Consider the following 23,727-nt stretch of genomic DNA (forward strand, 5'->3'; position numbering starts at 1 on the left):
CAGAAAGGAATCAATAGAACCTGTTGAAATTATACTTAATTTTCACAAAAAATGTATGTTGATACTCAAACCTTGGTGTTATACCATATTTCAATGATATTCTTACAGAATAACCAAATTGCTGGGGAAGTTATGAATGACTCCCCCCCCCATCATTCCCTATCTGGATATGTGCATACTGTCCAATGTTATTAAAGTATGATATTATATGGATAAATGTAACAAAAAACAACCACATTTTATGATATTTCCTTTTTTATTACGAACAACATTGTTTTTTTGTGTTTAGTTTTTTTTTCATTAACTGAGAAAAATGGCAATTCATGCAATAAAATGCTACAAAGTACAATTATAAGAAATGATTTCACCCTGTTCTTTTTTTTTCTATCAAACATTAAATGAGAGGTATGGAAACACATATGAAAAAAACTTGTACAAAATGAAGAAAAAACATGAACAAAATCCATCCAAGTTAATTCTCTTTGGTAAAAATATGTTGCTATTTTTCCTAACTTCCTTATTGTTTGTACAACACAGGTCACTGCCAAACATTAATAGGCTAGCATTTGTGTTGGACTCTGGACCTTTGACTCGCAATCATTTTAAATATATTTAAAACATTGCATTTTTTTCAGACGCTGTGCATAAATCAAAATTGTCTGTGTTTTAAACCCTTTACCTGCTGAATTTGTGTAATTGATTTATCTTGGATTGAATTTGAAGCAGCCCATCTAACTTTAAAGCGGCCTTCAGCTTTTCTTAAGGTTAAATATGTTATTTTTAGATAAATCAATTCACATACTAAAGTCTTGTCAAATTAAAAGACTTCAGGTAGAAAATGAAATTTGCTGACAGTAAGATACATAAACAATAAGGAAACCCCTTGATACCTCTAATTCACAGGTCCGCTCTCAATATTTAAATAAGTAAATCTGACTAGTTGTTGTTTCCCATTCTTCTATTTTTAGAAACGAACATCACTGACAAGTTATAAATAATGCTTGGGATGCTTTTTTGAAAAAATGCTGAACAGTGATATAATGCACTTTTCCGAGATATAATTACTGATATACATGTACTTAGTTTGCAAACAATGCAGAACAGTTTTTCTAACAAAAAAGTAAAAGATGAAGGCTGGTTAAAGGGATTTCAAATATTAAAATTCAAAAACTGAGCTACCAACAGCATAGAGCCTGATCAGACTGTACATACTCGCAGGTTGGCCTGGTTCTATACTGGTGGCAAAGTCAATTTCACTTCCAGCAAGTTATGGGTTAAAGCAAAGTACATCAAAACATATTCATACATAAACACATTTAACAACAAGAAAAAACAAAACTTTCAGCACCAGCATAAAAACCATGTACAATTTCAACCCTGCACTTTAATAATACACATCAAATGTTAAATGATATAAACAATGTAGATCTACTACATGAAAGTTATACAATTACATTTTAGGTACAGATGGACCAATGTAACAGTTACTTGAAGTTGTTGTAACATATTGACATGACGACACCAGCAACCTTGCCGTAACATGTTGACATTACTACACCAGTACTGTTGCCATAACATGTTGACTTAACTACACCAGTACTGTTGCCATAACATGTTGACTTAACTACACCAGTACTGTTGCCATAACATGTTGACTTAACTACACCAGTACTGTTGCCATAACATGTTGACTTAACAACACCAGTTGTGTTGGCATAACATGTTGACTTAACAACACCAGTATTGTTGCCATAACATGTTGACATTACAACACCAGTAATATTGCCATAACATATTGACTTAACAACACCAATATTGTTGCCAGAACATGTAGACTCAACACCAGTATTGTTGCCATAACTTATTGACTTAATTTCACCAGCAATATTGCCATAACATATTGACTTAACGACACCAGCAATCGTTAAGACCTATAAGGGTCTAATGACCCATTACAGTAACAGTGATGAAAGTGGGCATCAAATACATGAAGTCCAGTTAAACACATGCCTAGAGTCATTGACCTTTCAAAATCATGCAGATTAGTTTCCCCAACACGAAACAAATGAAAATTCTTCCATGACTTATCTTTCACAGATGTTCTTAAAGCCTCATGCCTCCAGACAAGTTTAAACATTTCAAGAAAATCCAATTTGAGAAAGATTCAAGAATTTAAGTTATCCGCCATTAATGACTGATAAACTGGTAACTTCTTCAATAAAGGCTATTTTTGCATATTTTGACCTCTTTTTTGTAATTTACATGTATTGTAGGTGCCGTTTGCAATGTTTCAATTACTTTGTTCAAATTCACAATATTTTACTTTTAAATACCAAATTTTCATGAAAATTAGCATGAATTTGGAGGCATGCTTCTAACTTGAAAATAGTTAGAAGCTTCAAATACTTCAATTTAGTGGATACAATTTTATTTTTTCAAATTTTTTTTTAGTATTTTAACCTTTACCCTGTTAAATTTATAAAATTTACTTAGGCTTTTTGAATTTAGAACCGTACATTTTCAAGTTTAGGTGTCAACACCAAATTGCTAAATACAGCGCAGCAGGTAAGCTTGCATGTCTAGCTATAGATATACGGCACAGCACAGGTCTATCAAACTCTTCATTATCCACAATCAGCCTATATATATATATCATCATAGTTTGAAACAGCTACAAGCACAACATCATGGAAAATATCATACAATAAAAAAATATACAGACATAAAAATACATGTCAATAAAAAAAACACACACACTTTTTTTATACAATCTTTCCTTTGCATTATGACATGGAATGAATAAAATGCATATCCTATCTGTATAAATGTAATATTTTGCAAAATTTTGGAGATCTCTAAAGAGAAACAAATTAACTAGCCAAACAAAAAATACTTGGTTTGATCAGGTATACAATAAGAATCTTACACTGGCTGCCGGTACAGACCGGAATATCTAGCTAGATGGTAACTGTTTACAGCGGCAAAGAGGAATTTAGTCTATCCAGTGATATAGATGTTTTCTATGGTCTCTGGCCTGCTTTCATAGATAACTAATCAGTAATTCAGTAATAAACAGTTTCTCTGCAATTTACCAAATCTGAAAAATGAATTTGCCCTGCATTGGACTGGGATTATCCATAGTTATTTTAAAGGGGGTTTCAGAATCCAAAGGCTATAATTAAACAACAAAGAATATGATTCAAGTGTATAATGAGCTAGTTAACCAGACTTTAATCCAGTGACATAGACGATTCCAATAGCATTTAAAGAGTAACATAATTATCACTTTATACTTTTATCAGTACTGACACAACCTTTATAAAACTAGAAAAATATCAACAACAACAACAAAAATGAAATAATAAAGGTAAGAAAAAGCAGACTACGGTAAATGCAAATAATGCCATATTAATAGTGATAAAGATTCTTCGCAGGTTATAATTATATGGCCCTGCGAAAATTGTAGCATGCTTATATAGCTCGCACAACTCCAGGACTTTTTTTCACAGATTGGGGAAGCCGCCCTACCCTTCATGCCCTTAATTTTTTGGGAAAATTATACAGTATCTTTACAAAAGGGGAAGAAAAAACTTGCTGTAAATTCACTATTTTGGGAAAACTGCATGAATTTTAAGAATTTTTCTTTGGGGAAGCCGTCCTTTTCAAGGCCCCTGCTATAGAAGGAAAAAAGGCCCTGCAATCTAGAAATAACAGGCAACTTATCCACACGAGTCGGGTTATGGAAAATATACTGCATAAAATATATTGTGACCAGCCAAACCATCACAGAAAACCCTGATTATTAAAAAATACATTCTATATTTCTACCTTTTGGGGCTGTGCAAAACATCAACATGGTGCTTTTTAGGGACCCAGTTTTTCTTATTTAACCCTTTACATGCTGAATTTCTTTAATGAACTTGTCTGGCTTCCATTTCTTGAACCTTCAATTATCAATTTCTGGTTTATTCAGATTAGACTTGTCGAGTGAAAAACAAAAACCATATATACAACTGTTATTGAATTTAATAACAATCTGTTACTACATCCTTTCAATTACTAAAATACAAGGTGGGGTTGACAAGGGATCTTTTCAAAAAAACAACAAAAACTGGGGAAATGGAATTATAAAAGAAAGGGAGCTTATAGAAGGAGAAATATGCTACGTAACAGGTCCTTGCTAGGTTCATTCAAAATTTTATGCCCATTATAAAAACAAATGTGTTCTGTTGTAAATAGCAAAAGCCATAGTGTAAGCATGAATAACATAAATTTAGAAAAAGGTTTGTACAAAACATAAATCATTTATCAAAAAAGCAAGTTTTATACATCATTGTACTTTCATGTTTTCATGAAAGAAAAGTAAAAGAAAAAAAGTTTACACACTGAATGGATAAAACAAGAGACTTCTTACACAGATGCCAAATTCATTTCCACAACATCAATAGTATGCCTGTACTTCTTAGAGGAAATTATTACAAATTCTAAATTACAATTTGCATATATAGTACTTCCTAAACATTGAGCATCAAAGGTAAATAAATAAGTCAATAACTTGTATCAAAACTTACTTCCTAAATGCACAAATAATGAAAACATAAACAGAACAGCATGTTGCTCATCTATGGGAAAATGAACTAAAATGAAAAATGATTATATTTAACCCTCGATTTCCTATATTTCTTAAATATAGTCTGGTAATAATAATATGGGTCTGTATAAGTTTGAATATGAAACAATCCATTCCAAGTTCGAGATATTTCAATATCAAAATACAAAACTTAAGCTTCCAACAGAATGGAGCCTGGCCAGACTGGACAGACATGCACACTAGCCTGATTCTATACTGGTGGCAAAGGCTGATCACTTTTGTTTCCAGAAGATTTAAGGTTAAATAGATATAGAAAGACTGATGCTGCAAATTGAATGTATGAACACAGAAGGATGACATACAAACAAATAAGGTTAAACATAAGCTTGATCCTGGAGAGATATTGTAGCTTATATGAACTACATTTGAGTCGAGAGATGAACTACATTTGAGTCCACTGTAACTTGAACTAACCACTGCTTGTGTCATATGATGAAACATGGTTGTGACCCAAGTTTTTGAGTTAATTTTTTCATAATTTCTAGACACTTGATTTATTAATCAAATAAACAGTTTCTTCAAATTAATGAAATATATGATGATTACTGATCAAAAGAAAAATATTCAAAATACATCAATATAGTTTCTATCAAGGACAGTTCCGAGTACGTTTGCTAATTTTAGAATATACCCAGTTGGACACCTTGCAATGTATTTTTTTCCCCCAATACCAACCATGTTTGTTAAGTCCTCGATATGGCCACAAAAAAGAGCTTGCAATCCTAACTATATTCATACAGCAGATAAAAATGTAACAAAATAACAAAACACCCTAAAAGGTGCTGTCTTTTTTGCTTAAAAAAGAAAAAGAAACAAAATGTAAATGAAATATGAACTAGGATACTATACAAATATGAAAAAAAAATGTACCAAAAGTTATAAAAATGAAAGAAAGTAAGTAGAGGTAATACTAAACACACAGTCATTTTCCATTTGTGAAAGCATCCAGCACGTTTTTTGTCGAAGTTTTTCTAAGTCGAAGTTTTAACCTATCAGCCAAGCAAGCTGGACTCTGGAACACCTCAGGATAACTTGTGTCATTCTCTCCAAAATTTTCAATGCTAGAAGTCAATTGGTTAAACTGTTCCACCTCAAAGTCTTTAGTAAATTCTTCCTTAAATTCTCCATTTAAGTTTTTAATTTCAACCTCATCATCTGATGAATCAGAACTAAATGTCTGTTTTCTATCCACACCATTTACGTCACTTTTAAGATTTATTATATGTTGAACATTTTCTTCTACCCTGCCATTCACACAAGCACCAATGTCATTCATATGATTTGAAACACTCAAGCCAGTACCCAATGCAGTCAGATCATTCATTTCTACCTTCACTTTATGAAGATCTTTAACATCCTTATTTATACAAAGTGCAGCTGTATCACTTTCAGATCTAACATCAACTTCTACATTGCTTTCGCTTTCCATTTTACCAACAACTGTTCCATATTTTGCCTCATATTCATTATCCATACCATTGCATTTGTTATTAATATCAGCAGCAGAAGCTTTATCAGTGACACAATTTGCATTTTCTTTTCCATTTAGCACCACTACATCATTACTTGCATCAATTACCCTCTCAACCTTATCATCATCAGAGGTAGCCCTATCAACATCTACATCATGCAAATCTTTGCCATTTTCATGATATGTATTTAAAGCCACAAAATCATTTGCAATTTCTATACCTTCAACAATGTCATCTTCATCTCCAACAGAACCCATTGCATCATTTCTTGTATCTCCTGTTTTATCCGTATCTAAATTGTCAAGCACCACATTATGCATAACACTATTGTCTTTATCATATCCATTCAAAGATTCAATATCATTTACAATATTTTCAGATCCATCGCTATCATCGTCTCTATCTTTGTTTTCTTTTGATTTTTTGCTATTTCCAATGTTCACCTTTTCATGCTTTGATTCTTCTTTATTTGCACTTCCATTATCTACAGCATTAGGTGATACCTGAAAATCTACCCTGTTTTCTGGTATGTTTTCAGATATTTCAGGTACAACCATGTCATTTCTTTTTCCCAATGAATCTTCAGCATCATCAAAATATTTAAAGTCCCTGATAAGTTCTTTAGCTGCACTGCTATTTACCTGAATCTCATCTTTAACTGAATTACCATCAATTTCTACCTTAATCTCATCCTTAACTAAATTACCATCAATTTCTATTTCATTAGGAACAAACTCTACACTGCTCTGTACATTCAAAGCATCATCCAATTCATTTTCAGGAGGAGATCTAACTTGGCATAAATCTTTCTCTACGGTGTCTTCAACATGTATTACTTTCTCTGAATGCCCATCAAATTTTTCACTATTGTCAATTACCTTTTCAATGTCATCACCGTTTTGCTCCAAATTTCCTTCACATTTACAACCCCTAGACTCAACAGATTCAGCATGATCAGTTTCATTTTTCAGCATATCATTAATAGAAAGGACAGGCTCTTTGTCTAAAGAACACGTTTGACTAATTCCATACTTTGAACACAATTTCTCCTTTGATAGTCTTTTTTTCTTTTTCAGTTTGATTTCTAGATCAGAGTCTAGCTCATCTCCGATAACTTTACAAGAAAGTCCTTCCAATTCAAGCAGAGTATCATCTGCAGATACATCCATGAATGGAGAGGCTTTGATTATTTTATTCTCGCTTGACTTTCTTTGGTTGTTTTCTAATGCTTTTCTAAGGTATTCAGCACAAGAGCTGACCTTTTTATAATCAAGAATACTATCATCAGCTGATATATCAATTACAGGTGAAGCTTTCTTAACTTTTTTCTTCTTTTTCTTCTTCTTTAACATTTGATTGTTTTCTTCTGTTACTTCAGGTGGATTTTCAAAGGTTTTATTATCTTTATCTGGTAGCAAATTTTTATTTCTGGGCATGTTTACGCTAGGAGAATTATCATTGTTTTTGAGATTTGTTTTGTTAACGCTTTGTGTATCCAGTTTAACTTTCCTTTCACTCTTTGTCTGTAATATATTTTGATCACCATTTTCTTTTTTGTTTTTTCTTTTATCCATCTTTTTATCCAAACTGCTACTATCCGAATTGTTTGATTTTACTGAATTTCTCCTTGAACTCTGTTCAGGTGTCATATTTTTCGTCTTTCCTTTAGATTTAGAAACATTTTTCATCTGAGCTATACTTTCTAACTCTTGCTCTCTTTTTCGCTCTCTTCTACGTAATTTTTTCCTAGCTGACTTTGACAATTTTGCCATTACGTCTTCATCGTCAATTTGAATGGGTTTTAATAGAAGTTTCTGATTCAAGTTTTTGAAACCTGTAGAGGCTTTCTCCAGTTCAGAGAAATCTATATTACACTTTATCCCCTCATATGCTGCATTATTTTCATTCATACCATTTTCAACTAGATCATCCTCTTCATCTTCAGAATCCATTGCATTTAGTGTGTTCAGAAGTTTATCATACTCATCCTTTGTCATTGAAACTCCTTTTGGTGTTAATGCTTGAACCAGTCCAGAACACAAGCTATCTAAAAGTGAATGCTGAATTTGAAAATCACCAAATTGACCTAGACTAGTTTCAAGACCAAAGGCAGACTGGTTACCTGGTGTTGAAGTTTTCTGTTTACCCTGCTGCTGAGTGGGAGTGGCTAAACTCTTCCCTGAACTAGAGCTATTTAGAATTGACATTAAAGATTCTACAGTAAATTTGTCTTCACCAGATCCATTTTTAGGGAATACTGTTTTCTGGGATTGAGAAGATGGTTCTTTGCCAAGATGAACTTTCTCCACAGTTCCAACCCTATTTATACCACTCTCTATCTTCTCTATAAGTTTTTCTGCTGCACATCTTGTGTCTACCTCTTCTGGTTCTTTTTTCGGTTCAGGTCTAGAGAAAAATCCAGGACTAGAAATATCTATAACGTTCTTTTCAGACTTGGATTTATCTGGAGCAAATGGATTTTCTATGTAGTATGGACTTTTTTGAATTTCAAAACTGTCACCCAGTGCTCCTTTATGCTTCATGTAAGTCATTAGGGGTGCAGATTTCTTCAGTGGATGGACTTGACATTTTCTGAAAATCTTTCATTGTGCTCATTTTCCTTGAAGAGATGCTCATAGGGGTTGTCTGCCTTACAGACATCACATGTGGTGAACTTTCCTGCTGTAACTTACTGTATGAGCCTAAACCTGGTTTTTCTTTCATCTTGTGTCTAAATTTATCTGCTTCTTTCAAAGATAAATTCTGAATATCTTCTAACAAAGAACTCATGTTACTCAAGTCTGCACCGGGGCTCTTCATTATAGAGAATTTCTCATCATTTATAACACTTTTTACAATCTTTTCCTTCTTATCTTCATTTTCTTTATTACTACCATGCTTATTTTGCATTCTTAACTTCACTCTTTGACTTAGAGGCACAAAGGAACTGTTTTCAAGGTCTTTTTCAGAATGTGCCACTGTTTCATCAGACATTGAGAATGGGACACTGACTGGTTTTCTATTCTCTGAACTTTCACCTTTGTTAACAGTTTTTTTACCATTAGGACTAAGGGTTAAGTGCCTCGGCTGCTTGGCTTTTGTGGTGAGGGTCGTCTCATCATACTCGGAAAACGACGGGTGCAGGTCTTTAACGGAGGTCACCTGTCCAAGATTGACCTTTTCAAACTGGAATGACAGATTGTCAAGGGATGGAGGCTGTACAGACTCTTCCTTCTTCTTCTTTTTCTTTGCTGTAAGAAGATAAATATAGCCAATGATATTAATATAAATGTGTCAATATTAGAAATAAAATGTAATTTGGAAATCTCAATCTAAAATATATAATTTCTATACAGTTTGAATAACATAGCTGTTTCATTAAGTTGGGCTTAATTTAAGACTAACACAGTATCTATATAGAACAATATCGTTACACTTTCAAGGTGGAGAAAGACATTTATTCCAGAACAGATCTTTGGTTTGTTTGATTGGCTTTAAAGTCGCACCAACACAGTATAGGTCATATGGCAAAGTTCCAACTTAACTGGTGGAGAAATACCTCAGATGCCCTTCCGTACATTTTTTCAGGCACAAACGGGCACCTGAGTAGAACCACCGACGTTCCATAAGCTAGCTGGATAGCTTCCTCACATGAAAGAATCCAAAGTGTCTGCCGGGATTCGAACCCACAGTGGTTAGGGGCAAATGCAGATAATTGATACAACCATCAATCCTCTACAAACTTGCACAATGAAGTCCAAGCAGGCAATAATTTATAATACCATGCTCAGCGTACAGTTACACTGAGGAAGTACAAGTACATGTAATTCGAAAGAACGTCATCCGACTGTCTGGCAATATCTCAAAGCTATATTAAATGTTAAGCCTTTAGTATCAATAAATGATTCATAAAACATAAAGTTCAGTATTAAGTATTTAATAAAAACCTTTTGGCTTTTTCTTTGATTCTGTGGATTGTGTTATAAAAGCTTTAACCACTGTAGGATAGCATTTGGTAAATAACTCTTGGGACTCTATGGTAACATAATACGAGCCCTCGGTCACTGTGTCAGTTACTGAAACAAAACAACAAATTATACTGTGAATTAAAAACTAGAACTCCGCGAGTCTGATGTGTCGCTTTGTGAACAATATAGTTTAAGAGAAATGGCCAGGACAAAAATGAAATTTGAAAATCAAGGGCAATTCCTCGAAAAATTAGAAATGCAGATCAGTAGTTTCTGTGCACTGCACTTCTTATCAATAAGATCTATCATCCTATTAAGTTTCAAGTCTAAAGCTTTTATAATTTATGAGAAATGGCCTGGACAAAAATAAAGTATGAAAATTAACAAAGGCCTTAAGGGCAATAACTCAAAAAATAAGAAATGCAGAGTACCAGTTCTTGGACGCTGCAATTCTTCTTAATGTGATCTATCATCCTATGAAGTTTTATGTCCATAGCTTTTATACTTTAGGAGGAATGGCCCGGACAAAAATAAAGTATGAAAATTAAACAAAGGGCAATAACTCAAAAAATAAGAAATGCAGAGTACCAGTTCTTGGGCACTGCACTTCTTCTTAATGAGATCTATCATCCTATGAAGTTTCAAGTCCATAGCTTTTATACTTTAGGAGAAATGGCCTGGACAAAAATAAAGTATGAAAATTAACAAAGGGCAATAACTCAAAAAATAAGAAATGCAGAGTTCCAGTTCTTGTGCACTGCACTTCTTCTTAATGAGATCTATTATCCTATGAAGTTTCAAGTCCATAGCTTTTATACTTTAGGAGAAATGGCCTGGACAAAAATAAAGTATGAAAATAAACAAAGGGCAATAACTCAAAAAATAAGAAATGCAGAGTTCCAGTTCTTGTGCACTGCACTTTGGGTCATTATAAGTAGCATGCATACCAAGTTTGAAGTCAATTCCGACTTATAATGACTGACTTATGCTCTGGACAAGCTTTAGGGGACGCCGTCAACGACGTCGACACCGCCGACAAAAGTAACCCCTATATGCCGCCTTTTTCAAGGCGACACAAAAACCACACTTTGTAAACATATCAGTATCTATTTAAATACAACTAGAAATGATATTGTAGGTAAGAAACTTGTGTATTTATTATCATTCATCTCAGTAACAAAATGCAAAAATTTACAATACTGCATGTTTAGAATGTCTCTTTTCATTGGATAATCCTGACGTTTATATAACCTATATACAAGGCTACTATTAATTTTTTAAGTAATTTTCCCTTTTTCCTTAAATAGAGTGATTGTGCTGTATTATTTCGTGATCAAATATTTGCGAATAATTTCAATTCCCAAAAATCGGAAGTATTTCCACATCACAAAATTAACCATTTATACAGTATGTGTTACTATTGGTACAAAAGACAGCTTTAAGGTTGAAAGTGGACTTTACAAAAGAAAGTGAAAATATTCTACCTGGTTTAATCCATTCAACTTCATAGCAGGGTTCACCTTGCCTAATTCTTGTTTTCACAATCCTACAAATATTGCAAAATTTATTTTTTATTAATCAAAATGTACTAGAAATGTAACATTAGGTGTAAAATGTTTCATTAGGTTGCTCTTAATGGGTTAAGTGCTAATCATAATGCTGTTGAGTTCCATATGGGCCAAGCCATTGCATCCTTGAGCTACATCACTTAAAAGCTTAGTACTGAATGGTTCAAGGAATGGATTCCAGTGTGTCTATAAGCATATAGCTTCTTTTTTTAGTTACGTTTTACATCACACCAACACACTATAGGTCATATGGCGACTTTCCAGCTCAATTCAAGGAGGAAGATCTCAGACGCCATTCTGTGAATTGTTTTAGACATGAGCCATCACCTGAGTAAAACCATCAATGTTCTGTAAGCTAGCTGGAGAGCTTCCTCACATGAAAGAATCAAAAGTCCCTATCATGATTAGAAACCCACAGCAGTTATGGGCAAGTGGTTAGAGCTTCTAGCTTCCTACAAAATAAAACTAAAGATAAATTCTTTACAAACCAATCATATTGCAGAGATATGCTGGCTGAACTAGCTCTATACTTTTAACATACGTAAGTTATTAAAATCAAAAGCATTCATATCAACAATCAAATAGCTAAATAACTAAACATTTATCAGTCTTAACAAATCAAACAGTTTTACAGGTACATTGTACACATAATGTCATATAGTTTTAGATGTTGATAAACTGAAAGAAATTTAGAGGAAGCAGAAATATAAAACCACAAGTAGTTTAGATGTTGATAACCCGTTACCCCATAGACAGTGCCTTATACTATATGCGACCAGTACAGGTCCAGATCAGCCTGCACATTGGTGCAGTCTAGAACCAACACTGCGCTTTTCAATCGAAAATTCTTTTTTTGATTCTTTTTTTTATATTAAAGCAAACAGTGGAGATCCTGAAAAATCTGTACCATAAAAACACATACACATGGAGTAAAGGGTTAAGAGTTTTCAGAGAATAACATAACTGTTTTATACCTGTGTGGTTTCAGGTGTTGATGAACTGAAGGGTTTTTAGACTGGGACAGATCTTGCATGTCCCACAAAGTAATCAATGGTAACACCTTTTCTATTGTATACTCCAATGGCCATTCAAGTTTGATCTGAGAAAACTCCTGAAATTAAACAAATACAATGTTGTCATCCAGTTCATCTTTTTTTTAAGTTGGTTGGGTTTTTAAGTTGAAAATCCCTAAATAGACTTGCCAAAAAAAGAGAAGGTTTTCCTCTACCAACTCAACTTATATTAAGATAAACTTGACATGAAGGGACCAAAAATATTTTTGCAAGTTATAGCATAACTGGATGTTGGTCTGGACCAATATCTCATGTACAAGATTTCAGACAATTCACTCGATCTACTTCCGAGGAATAATCAATATCTTTGTGAAAATTTACTCAAAAAATGAAAAGGGTTGTGACACTTTTCACTCAAATTTTTATGCATGGACTCTAGAAATTTGAACCCATTTTGTCGCCTCTTATAATCATGCAGCCAGGGATAAACAGTAGCTGAAATTCTGATGCCTCAACCCTTTAAGGCAATCCTTCAGCTGCAAGAAAGATTTATCATCTAAAAATCAGTTTTGTGTTAGAAAAGCTGGTTAATAATCACTGCAAGACTGGACTGTTTTATCAAACTATTTCTTAATGAAAAGATCACAATTAGCTGACTAATGTGCTCTCACTGCTCGCACTTCAAATGGCCGCTAAAGGTAAGTCACTTAATACACATGGTCACTCTGGCATGTTTCACTGTACTTCATTTTAACAAGCTGTTTATATGTATTATTTTTTTTTGGGGGGGGGGGGGGGGGGGGGGGGGGAGGGGTGCACCAACACAGTATAGGTCATATGGCAATTTTCTGCTTTACTGGTGGAAGAATACCTCAGGTGCCATTCTGTGGATTATTTCAGGAAAAAAAACGGCGATTGAGTAAACCCAAACTTTCTGAAGCTAGCTGGAAAAACTTCCCCAAAAATAAACAAGGGAACTTTTTTTGTATGCATAAATTCCATTAACGTATTTATAGAAGTGTTAGAAAAATTTTAAAACAATGAATCTACCTGTAGTTTTGCTGGGACTGGACGTTTCCATTCCGGAAGTCTTGACGGGCACCTATCCTTGGCACATAAGAATTCATCTATTACCTATGATGTTAAAATATTATTTTTTAATAAAAATCCCATTTTACTACAATAAGCTACACAACATTTTACAATGATAGATTACTAAATAATGTTGATCATCAGACCAAAGAGCCCCAGCTGGCATCATTTTACAGATGTAAATACACAAATTTTTCCACGCAACTCCAGGGGTATTTCAAAAGGGTCCATCTTTAAAATTTGTTTTATTTTTTATTAGCTCTTTTTGGATCTTAATTTCCTTACCCTCGGGATACTTGAAAAATTCCTACAAATTAAATTTTATTAAAGTTTTGTTGGGAGGACTTTTTTAGATTTCTTTTTTGAACATATGAACATACGTGCTCACAGATTGAATCACATGGTTAAATAAATACATCGTATATAACATAATAAAGTGCTAAACTAGCTAGTGAGAGACTTAAACTTGCATTTTCATGTGTGTTTTTTTGTGTGTGAATGAAATCGAAATTATTATAGTTGACATTGGAAATCGAATCCATGCCCACAAGACCAATTTTCAATGCATCGGAATGAATTGTTGTACCTCTATAAATATGTAAGGAATACCTTTATCTGTGGAAAATCGGGTACTTGGATAGCCTTTCTGCGAGCTAGAATTTCCGTCTGATCAACACATTCTTTCTCTGACATGGTACTCCAAGACTGTAACCTAAAATAGATAATATGAGCCATGTCATGACAAAACCAACGTTATCAATAAAAGCTGATTAGGTGGATTGACCACCCAGAAATGACTAAAAACATGTAAATTAAAATCTGTAAAAAAATACAAAAAAATATACAAAATTTTCAAAAAGTTAACACTTAAAGAAAACTTTGTCTTACCTGATAAGAACATCCTGACCTTGTAGAGACTGCAGCAAGCGGACAGCATTGGCTATACCAATACCAGGCACACCTTTTGGTACAAAATCACAGCCAATCAGAAGACCTAGAGCCACAAGGCCGCCCCTATCTATACCAAGCTTTGATTGAATGTCACTGAGTCTGTACATCTCTACATGTGGGTCCTGAAAAAAATCATTTATTCTATTCCTAAAAATTGCAAAATTATTTTCATACCGGCTTGTAGGTTTACAAAAATAAAAGCTGACCCTTTTAAAACTGGAATCTAATTACGTTAATTTGTTTGGGTATTGAGTGTTACAGGCCATACCAAGGTCAAATCGAAACTTTTGTAGCGTTACAAGTGGAGGTGCCAATCCATGTATTATTTCAGGTATTAAAGAGTAGACATCAAAGAAGAAATATCAACCTTCTATTAGCTAACTGGATAACCAACCTATTAGCTAGCTGGATAACTAACCTTCTTCAAGCTAGCTGGATAACTAACACTTTTCAAGCTAGCTGGATAACCAACCATCTGCTAGCTAGTTGGATAACCAACCATCTGTTAGCTAACTGATATTCTGTTAGCTAGCTGGCTAACCAACCTGCTGTTAGCAAGCCGGATAACCAACCTTCTGTTAGCTAGCTGGATAACCAACATCCTGCCAGCTAGCTGGATAACCAACCTTCTGTTACCTAGCTGGATAACCAACCTCCTGCCAGTTAGCTGGATAACCAACCTTCTGTTAGCTAGCTTGATAACCAACCCTTTGTCAACTATCTGGATAACAATATTCCTATAGCTAGCCAGATAGTTTCCTCATATCAACTTATGTACAAACAGGATTAAGAATGGTCCAAAAGTTTTTAATTGTAACTATGAAAGACCTACCTTAGAGTTCATGGTGAAGTTTCTATATACAGTAGTGGCACCATACAAAAATGCATCTCCATCATTGGTAAGACAACCATCTACCAACTGCAAAATTTTAAAAATATATTCTTATATTTATTTAGCTCAATTCTATATCAAATTTCAATCACAAATAGCAGTGTAATAAACACCTGTCATACTTATTGACAATCATCAAAAATATGCTAAATTTGAAAGTGCCTAATAATTTAATAAATCAAAGGACTTTAACCCTTTCCCCCATGAGCATATTGTGAAAAATGGCCGTTTTCACTGAAAAGCCTCCTGTTACAAGTTCAAACTGCTATGAAACTATGAAAAATGCTTCAATACTAATCAAACTTGGCACAAATGTTGACTGGACCATTGCCTTTGTAAAGACATGCTCAGTCTTAAATTTCCTGTTACCATGGCAACGAGGGGACATCTCAAAATTGCCAAAAATCACTATTTTGCCTCGATTTTTTCCATCAAAATTTATTTCAAAGTGCTGCAACTGCTCAAGGGATTGAGATAGAGTCAAAGGCTTTTCAGCGTTGGTTAAACGTTACATTATGATCGACCTGGGGTCATTTTTAGCCTCTCACAAGTCCAAAATTTTCTTGCCCAAATAGGACATTTTTTTCACTATTTGAGGCCTAAAAAAGGGGGGGGGGGGGGTCGAAAGTGCGTTGTTTAGCGTATATATGTGGTAAAGGGTTAAAATATTCTTGAATTTCTGCTCACAGAAACACATAAAAACTTCTACACATTGAAAAAATCGACACATAAAAATCCAATATTTTTTTATTAAGAATATAATAGGGAAAAAGAATCAGAAATTTGACTTCGAAACATCGTGAAAATCTAATTGAAGTTCAACACAAAAGTTCTACTGTAATATTCCTAAAACCCATATACAGGATCAGGACCGCTACTTGTATTTCTGCAGACATATCTGGTATTTTTACAGGTCAATGTAACCCTGAAGTGGGGCCAATTATGACCCCATGGGCATGGCTTATACCATACACTGACTTCCGCTTAAAAATATATTTTGCGGTTATATTTTATACTTACCCCATTAGCATTCAACAGAGCACACAAGGCTTCAGCCTCCCCTTTACTCTGAATGTATGGAATCCCTAAAATTTCTAGTAACTCGCAGCACTGAAATAAAAATACAAGAGATGTGAAATGGACAGTATGCTAAAATATTGCAAAAGCTTTAAAGCATCATGCCTCCAGATTCATGCTAATTTTCATCAAAATTTTGAAAATGTATTTTGAAGTAAAATATTGTGAAGTGAACAAAGGAAGTAATATGCACATTGCAAACGGCACTTACAATCCACGTTAATTAACAAGAGGTCAAAATATACATAAATACCTCTCACTGCTTTAGTAACACAGTAGAATTATAGTGATTGATACTTCAAAATCAGTCATTAATCACACATAACAAGTAGATAATTAAATATTGAATCTTTTTACTTTTTTCTTCAGATCTTAATACATTTTTCTGAAGATTGAATTTCTTGAAATGTTTTGGCTCAATTGGAGGTGTGCAGCTTTAAAAGCAAAAACAGGAGCTTTGCAAAAATTTTCTATGTTCAGAGAGCACAATTATTCAAAGTAAATTTACTAAACAGTTTTTGATCTTCAACTGTGGCCTACAATACATCAGTGAGAGTGAGCAAATGCAGGCAAATTTTAAATTTTTAACCTTAGTTATTAACAGTAATATTTCGTCTTTCTGCTACATGTACTTAAGCTCCTTTGGCTCAATACAGAGTTGTAGCATGCATTATGTATTTGTATAGACATTACACATTACATATCAATAGAAAAGGTACCATCTCCATGATTTCAGTAAAAATGGCAGACAGATTTAAAAATTGACAATTTGTGTCAAAATGTTGCTGTAAATTTTATTCTACAGGCCCTTGTGTCTCCCAGAAGTTTTGATCCAGGAGCAACACTGCAGTATTTGCCCAATACTTTCATTGTTAATAATTAAGTGGTAATATTTACTGGTAAATGCCAGCACTGACAGCAACTGCCACAACTGATTTTAAATCACAAAGCTCATTATCACAAGTCCTAATAATTATCTAATTGGCGCACATATTGGTTGCTCATGATTCCATTAATCTCTCAAAATCACATAAATATCTGTTTCTATTTTTAACCATAAAATTACCTCTTTCAACCAAGAGTTGAAATTCCTTCTAGTCTGTTTTCCGGCAGGTCTTTGTGGCGCTTGTTTCCCTTGTCGGCCTGGAAACCTTGACTGTTGTCTCTTTATCATTGTATCCCATTTTAATTCCGGTGCCGCACCCTCTATAACAAATACCAGCTTTACACCAAGCTGTGTAAGATGAGAAATGCGGAAAAACAAATTCCTGAAAAAAAAGGTAATCTTTTTTCATTAAAAGCAAGACCCAATAATTTCTCATGAATGAAAGCATTAAAAAGCAGCAAAAAAAACCTGCTTTGCTCTGACTCAGACTGCTGTCTTGAATATCCTTAGGAAATATTACACATAAGAATTTGTTTGCGGTAGAGAGGATGTAAGGATGTCATGTTACAGGTCAGTTTAACCAATTTTATTATAGATTCTACTAGTTTCAGTACGACTGTACTTTTATCAAGAAAGGAATGAAGAATTTTCTGATGATATTGAATACACCAGTGACAGGCACACCAAGAACACCTAACACTTACATTGTTTTGTTTTTTTATATATTTAGTACATATTATTTTTTTGCTCAATTATTATATATTAGCATGCATTTAGTATTACAAGTATGCAAATGCAAATTTATAGATTGTTCAGCACAACTAGCCTACTTCTCTAAAGTCTGAATTAACTACCAACTGCATCAATTTAATATTACGTTACCATAACACTCCTCTAATTCATGTAACAACTTAGTACAGTGTATATATAAAAATTAAAATAAAAAGAATAAAAATGCTTTTCTTCTTACCTTAAATAAGGTTTTGATACAACTCCTTGCATCTGTTTAACACACTGATTTTCACAGACCCAAATTGACAGGTCTACAGCAAGAGTTTGGCCAGACAGTGAGGACAGTGCCCTGTGCTGCTCCACTGGGGCAAGTATCTGCCATAACTGAGTCACACCCATTTTTTATTAGGTTTAGTGAACAGCCCTTGAATATCTAGTGATGAACATCTCAACTTGTCACATGCGTCATTTCATTTTTGTTTTTCTGGAAAATAATATTGTATACATGTATTTCATCAGACAATCCTTGGTGCTGGATAGTAAAAGTTAAACAAGAGTCTGGATAATGTAGAATATTTTAACTTTAAAAAGGGCCATAATTCTGTCAAAGTCCATGTTTGTTATGGGTCTTACACAGAGACCTTCTATTGTGCTCTCAAATAAGTGCGTTAAGTTTCAGCCCATTCACATCTGTAGTTTTGGAGATACCATCTAGCATGCAAATGTTTGGAAGACGTATTTTAACAAGATGTCTCAGAAATAATTATCATTTTGAATAAGGCAATGAAAATAAGTCATGCTTGAGTGATCATCTCAGAAGGTATAGATAAGGTGATTAGAGTGAAAATGAGTCATTACTGTCCTGTAAGGTTTATTCGTACAGCATTGGCCTCTGAATCAGGCCACTAGGGTTCGATTCCTGGAGTGTGCAGGTCACTTTCCTTGTAATTGATCATGAAAACCTTTCTTTTGGTCATCTACACTCCATCTCTGCTCTGGTATAATGTACAGCAGCTATTATTTCCTTGTTAAAGTGAAGGCAACTAGAACTGTTAAGTTCATTGCTAAAAAATTATTTCTCAATCAGAGTTGTGAATTTGTGGAATGACTTGCTAGAAAAGGTTGTTTAAGCACAAAAAGTTGATACCTGAAAAACCAGTTTAGACCACAACTAGAATGTAATCAACAAAGGCATAGGAGGTATCACATTTTTTTTAAACTCTAAAACAAGATGTAAATTCAGTGGTTTATCATTCACACGGGAAACGGACAAAAGCCCTCCTGTCAAAAAGTGACAAGGCGGACAAAAGCCCTCCCGTGAAAATGACAGGGCGGACAAAAGCCCTCCCGTGAAAATGACAGGGCGGACAAAAGCCCTCCCATGAAAATGATTGGGCGGACAAAAGCCCTCAAGTGAAATTAACAAGGCGGACAAAAGCCCTCCCGTAACAAAAATAAATATCTATGTTGAATACCTGTGTTTTTTTCAGTGCACTCAACATTAAAATTATTTTTAATATATATTTGTTGTTGTTTTTAATTGGCCTAAGTATGTGTATGAGCTAGAACCACCTTTTAATCTGAATATACCTTCCTGAAATGTTTAACAAGGTAACTTTTTTATGCCGTTAAAAACAAAGTCACTTTCAACAGTAATTGACTCATTACAAGGTACATTATTTATGTCTTTAACTTTCAAGTAAGATAATTTTAACTTCTTTTCATCATTTATTACTCTATTGATCTTACCCTCACATAGGAGTAATCCTTCATATCTACGTGAATAAATAAGCACTTACAGAGTTGAGCACTTATTATTCAGATGCCTGTTAGGAATGTGCTCAAGCTCAAACAAACACGCTTATGCAAATGGAAAACAAAAATATCAATGATTACAATTTTAATATGTTGAGTGCATTGAAATGAAAATATTAACTATTCAACGTACATTTATATGTATTTGCTGCGGGAGGGCTTTTGTCCGCCCTATTATAGTCACGGGAGGGCTTTTGTCTGCCAAGTCATTTTTATGGGAGGGCTTTTGTCCACCCTGTTATTTTCACGGGAGGGCTTTTGTCTGCCTTGTCATTTTCATGGGAGGGCTTTTGTCCGCCTTGTCTCTTTTTGACGGGAGGGCTTTTGTCCGGGAGGGCTTTTGTCCTACACTCCATTCACACAGTTTTTGGTCTGACACAAAGCCAAAAAGTATCTATTTTTCACAACTATTAAATGAAAATTCATGATTGCCAAATTGTTGCTACATTAGACAAAATTGTCAATGACTTAAACATCAGAAACAGAGAGATTCAACTGATTCTGTTTAATAAGGTGTTTATCATAAGTCTTGGCACTTACAATGCATTATTTAAACTTTTTACCCAACAAAATTGCTAAATTTTAACAATATAAAATAGAACTAAATTACTGTTAACTTTCTCTGAAGTGACTAGTCTAGAGTCATGTCTACGTCCCCGCGTGGGGTTTGACAGTCACATTAATGGAATATAGATAGATACTGTTTCAAACGACAAAGGGACACTGACACATTCAGAAAACACTGATATGTAAATTTTACAGGTTACGCAAATGTTGGCTAAATCCTTGAATAGAACATCTACTCTCGAATTGAACATGTACTGAATTGAACAACAATTTACAGAGCTCTGACATCACATACATTCTACATCCCGAGGGGTTTGACATTTACGGAAGATAGATAGACCAGGAATATATCTTACATTCATTCCATTTTCTTAAGATTATTTTATACAAGTTTTACTCCTGAAAAGTAGATAGTGGTCTTATCCAGATAGCCTACAGATGAGAAGAAAGGTTGCATTTGTAAAATTTTATGCATGCTGAAAATCACAACTTCTCTGCAAATAGCCACCAACAACTGAAACGATCTTGACCAAAAAATCTTGTCAAAACCTTTACAATTAACCTATTCACATCAAGCACATTTTAATGATAACTAACCAGTAGTGTGCCAGCATCATGTTAACAGGGTAGGTCTAGAAAGGAAAAAGACATCGTTTCTTCCAGAAAATTAACATAAATCATGTTAATTTTATAATTAACTGAAATTTAAACATAAATGATATAATTAAGATTAAACATTTGCGACTGACATAGTGAAAATGTTAATTTCACACCTCATTGTCCACTGTCAACATAAATTTTACACCAGCCTGCCAGGTGCTGTCCATCAATAAGGGAAGTAACTCTAGCATTTCTCAAATTTCCCGCAAAATTAGGTCAGTCTCGTAGGGTGAAATACCTTTTTCTAGACGATTAAAATACAAATTATTAAACTGAATAGCCAAATTAAAGGGATGCGGGGTTCATTTTCTAAATAAAAACAATAAACTAAATTCAACTAAAAAGAACAAAACCAAAATATCACGTGATACAAATATGCCGATGAGCAGCGCCATTTTTGCTTATGCGCGCCAGATTTTGAACAACAGTTTTCGGCGACGTTTCGTGGATTTATTACACGATGCCGCTCCTTTCTAAACGGATTTTCAATTGTGTTAAACCCTTGTCGGATGTTAAACCAGAAGAAGAAATATATACCATTCCACATACAAAGGAACAATTTCGTTCTCAACTGTATCCTTTGCAAAATTCATATTCAACCAAATAATCCAAGATGGGCGGCCGCCCATGGAAAATGCAATTTGCAGACGATAAAACGACCATTTTCAAGAAAAATTAACTGTTTTCATGGTGAATCTTCATTCAGTTATCATAAGACATACGTTATCATCGGTGAAAACCAATAATAGGGTTAATTGGAGCAAACTTTCCATTCAACTTTCTGCGAGAAGTCGTTCAGAAAAATTGCTAAAAAACATCATTTTCACCCGTATAATGTAGTTCGTCAAGTATTTCATACGTTAATTTAGTTCATTCGGTGACAATTTTCCATGCAAATAGCATATTTTATCTTGATAAATGCTTGAGAAAATGTATATTTCTTCGGACAATAGGACAAAGAATCTGAAATGGCAGCCATTGTTTTTCTTGGGTTGCCAGCTTGCTTGACTGGGGTTACCTGTTTATTTTGACGATTTCCTTGAATTTCGATAGAAATCTTTGATGTTTTCATATTGAGTATTGATGTAATATCAATTCTGTGTAAAGTACATTGGTCATTATGCTGAATTAGGCGAATTATTGAGTGGGGTAGGGTGTGTTGTGCAATGGAATATGAAAGGTCAAAGGTCACTACTCTTTATTTTCTAAAAACCACAGCAGATACTACATTTAATTAATCAGGATTTGCAAAATACCAAAAACAATAAGCAAACAAATAAAAGAAGTGTGTTTTTGTTTTAAAATATTGTTGGTTATTGATAATTACATGGTTTAGATAATATTTACATGATTTAGTAATTTATCAAAAGTGCATTCATTCGGGGCTTCTGTTAGTTGATGTCTTGGTGTCATTCCTTGATTTTGGCTTACAAAATGTATTGCTTTTCCTTATCGCCTATATTATAATGTTACTTCCAATGTCAGATATTTAAATTTATGCAGCTGAAGACTTCAAAATTTTGGAACTTATGGAAGCCCTGCTCATTTTAATACAGATAGTTAATAATGTAGGTGCAGTTGCCCCAGGTGCTAGTCTTACTTTAGCTTGTTTTGCAAATAGGGAAAGATCATGGATTAACTTCATTTAGTAGTAACTATGTAGAGGACACTTAGAAAATATTCATTAAAGTTAAAGGCAAGGTCTTCTGACTTCAGACATGTCCATGTCATCATCACTCAGATCTTCTTAATCTGAATTAATGTTCTTCTCCTGTATTAAATGAAATACAGATTTTATAACAACATGTAATTGCAATAATGGAGATATATAGGAGTGTTTTTTAACTTTGCATCGAAACATTGAAGTAAGATAATTTTTATCTTCTTCCTTAGGCAGAGGTGTTCCAACTTCCTCATGCCTATGTCCTGTTGCTGTAACAATGGAATGTCTTCGTGGCCTCAGTACCTGCTACCAAATGCTGAATTATAGAATTATAGTTAGGTATGACTTAAGTTTGTGTCAGATTGGAAGTATGTATGTTGATAAAAAGAAAACATTGTAGAATAATAGCAATGTATGGGTAACCCTAACTCTCTAGGGAATATTTAAGTTTACCGTTTACTACCAAATGAACATTTACATTTTGACTTGAGTTTTGTCAGTATATTGCCAACCAATCACTGAACTCAAGTTGATAAATATAGATTATGCATTGATTATGATTGCAGGACTTACTACACAAATCTTACCAGATATACATATGTACTGATCATAAATTACACAACAAGCACTCAAGAATTGAAACTGAAACTAGTATAGTAAGAAAACATAGTCATTCTGAAATTAAAAACCCTTGGGGGCTAACCCACTGACTTACAATCT

The 23,727-nt window shown here is 34.0% G+C and overlaps 3 protein-coding genes across 3 annotated transcripts in view; 1 reads left to right on the plus strand and 2 right to left on the minus strand.

Moving 5' to 3' along the window:
• Positions 1 to 237: 237 nt before the first annotated feature.
• Positions 238 to 8,682, minus strand: LOC132722176 (RING finger protein PFF0165c-like). The gene is made up of 2 exons (XM_060706624.1): positions 6,804 to 8,682; positions 238 to 6,764 (listed from the first exon to the last, which is right to left on the minus strand). The coding sequence occupies exons 1-2, from the start codon at positions 8,673 to 8,675 to the stop codon at positions 5,574 to 5,576; spliced, it is 3,063 nt and encodes a 1,020-aa protein (XP_060562607.1). The 5' UTR covers positions 8,676 to 8,682; the 3' UTR covers positions 238 to 5,573.
• A 10-nt stretch (positions 8,683 to 8,692) lies between these two features.
• On the minus strand, positions 8,693 to 21,559 carry LOC132722184 (flap endonuclease GEN homolog 1-like). The gene is made up of 13 exons (XM_060706632.1): positions 21,458 to 21,559; positions 18,541 to 18,786; positions 17,751 to 17,952; positions 16,628 to 16,717; positions 15,548 to 15,634; positions 14,653 to 14,837; positions 14,374 to 14,476; positions 13,723 to 13,806; positions 12,634 to 12,770; positions 11,576 to 11,637; positions 10,071 to 10,199; positions 8,817 to 9,374; positions 8,693 to 8,769 (listed from the first exon to the last, which is right to left on the minus strand). The coding sequence occupies exons 2-13, from the start codon at positions 18,699 to 18,701 to the stop codon at positions 8,693 to 8,695; spliced, it is 1,875 nt and encodes a 624-aa protein (XP_060562615.1). The 5' UTR covers positions 18,702 to 18,786; positions 21,458 to 21,559.
• A 151-nt stretch (positions 21,560 to 21,710) lies between these two features.
• LOC132722185 (tyrosine-protein kinase BAZ1B-like) overlaps positions 21,711 to 23,727 on the plus strand; it is a 35,734-nt gene continuing 33,717 nt past the window's right edge. Inside the window, 1 exon segment of the mRNA XM_060706634.1 lies at positions 21,711 to 21,917. Coding sequence (XP_060562617.1) covers positions 21,805 to 21,917 — 113 coding nt within the window. The 5' untranslated portion in view covers positions 21,711 to 21,804.

The sequence above is a fragment of the Ruditapes philippinarum genome, unplaced genomic scaffold (assembly GCF_026571515.1).
Source record: "Ruditapes philippinarum isolate M1 unplaced genomic scaffold, ASM2657151v2 ctg1955_1_1_1_1, whole genome shotgun sequence".
Taxonomy (NCBI): domain Eukaryota; kingdom Metazoa; phylum Mollusca; class Bivalvia; order Venerida; family Veneridae; genus Ruditapes; species Ruditapes philippinarum.

Coding starts and splice junctions, on each gene's coding strand:
- LOC132722176 (XM_060706624.1), bottom strand. CDS start 8,675: ATGACTTACATGAAGCATAAAGGAGCACTGGGTGACAGTTTTGAAATT. Junction 6,765..6,803: donor TAGTTAAGGATGAGATTAAG/GTAGAAATTGAT, acceptor GATGAGATTCAG/GTAAATAGCAGTGCAGCTAA.
- LOC132722184 (XM_060706632.1), bottom strand. CDS start 18,701: ATGGGTGTGACTCAGTTATGGCAGATACTTGCCCCAGTGGAGCAGCAC. Junction 13,807..14,373: donor CCGATTTTCCACAGATAAAG/GTATTCCTTACA, acceptor TTAACATCATAG/GTAATAGATGAATTCTTATG. Junction 12,771..13,722: donor CAGTCCCAGCAAAACTACAG/GTAGATTCATTG, acceptor GTTTAATTTCAG/GAGTTTTCTCAGATCAAACT.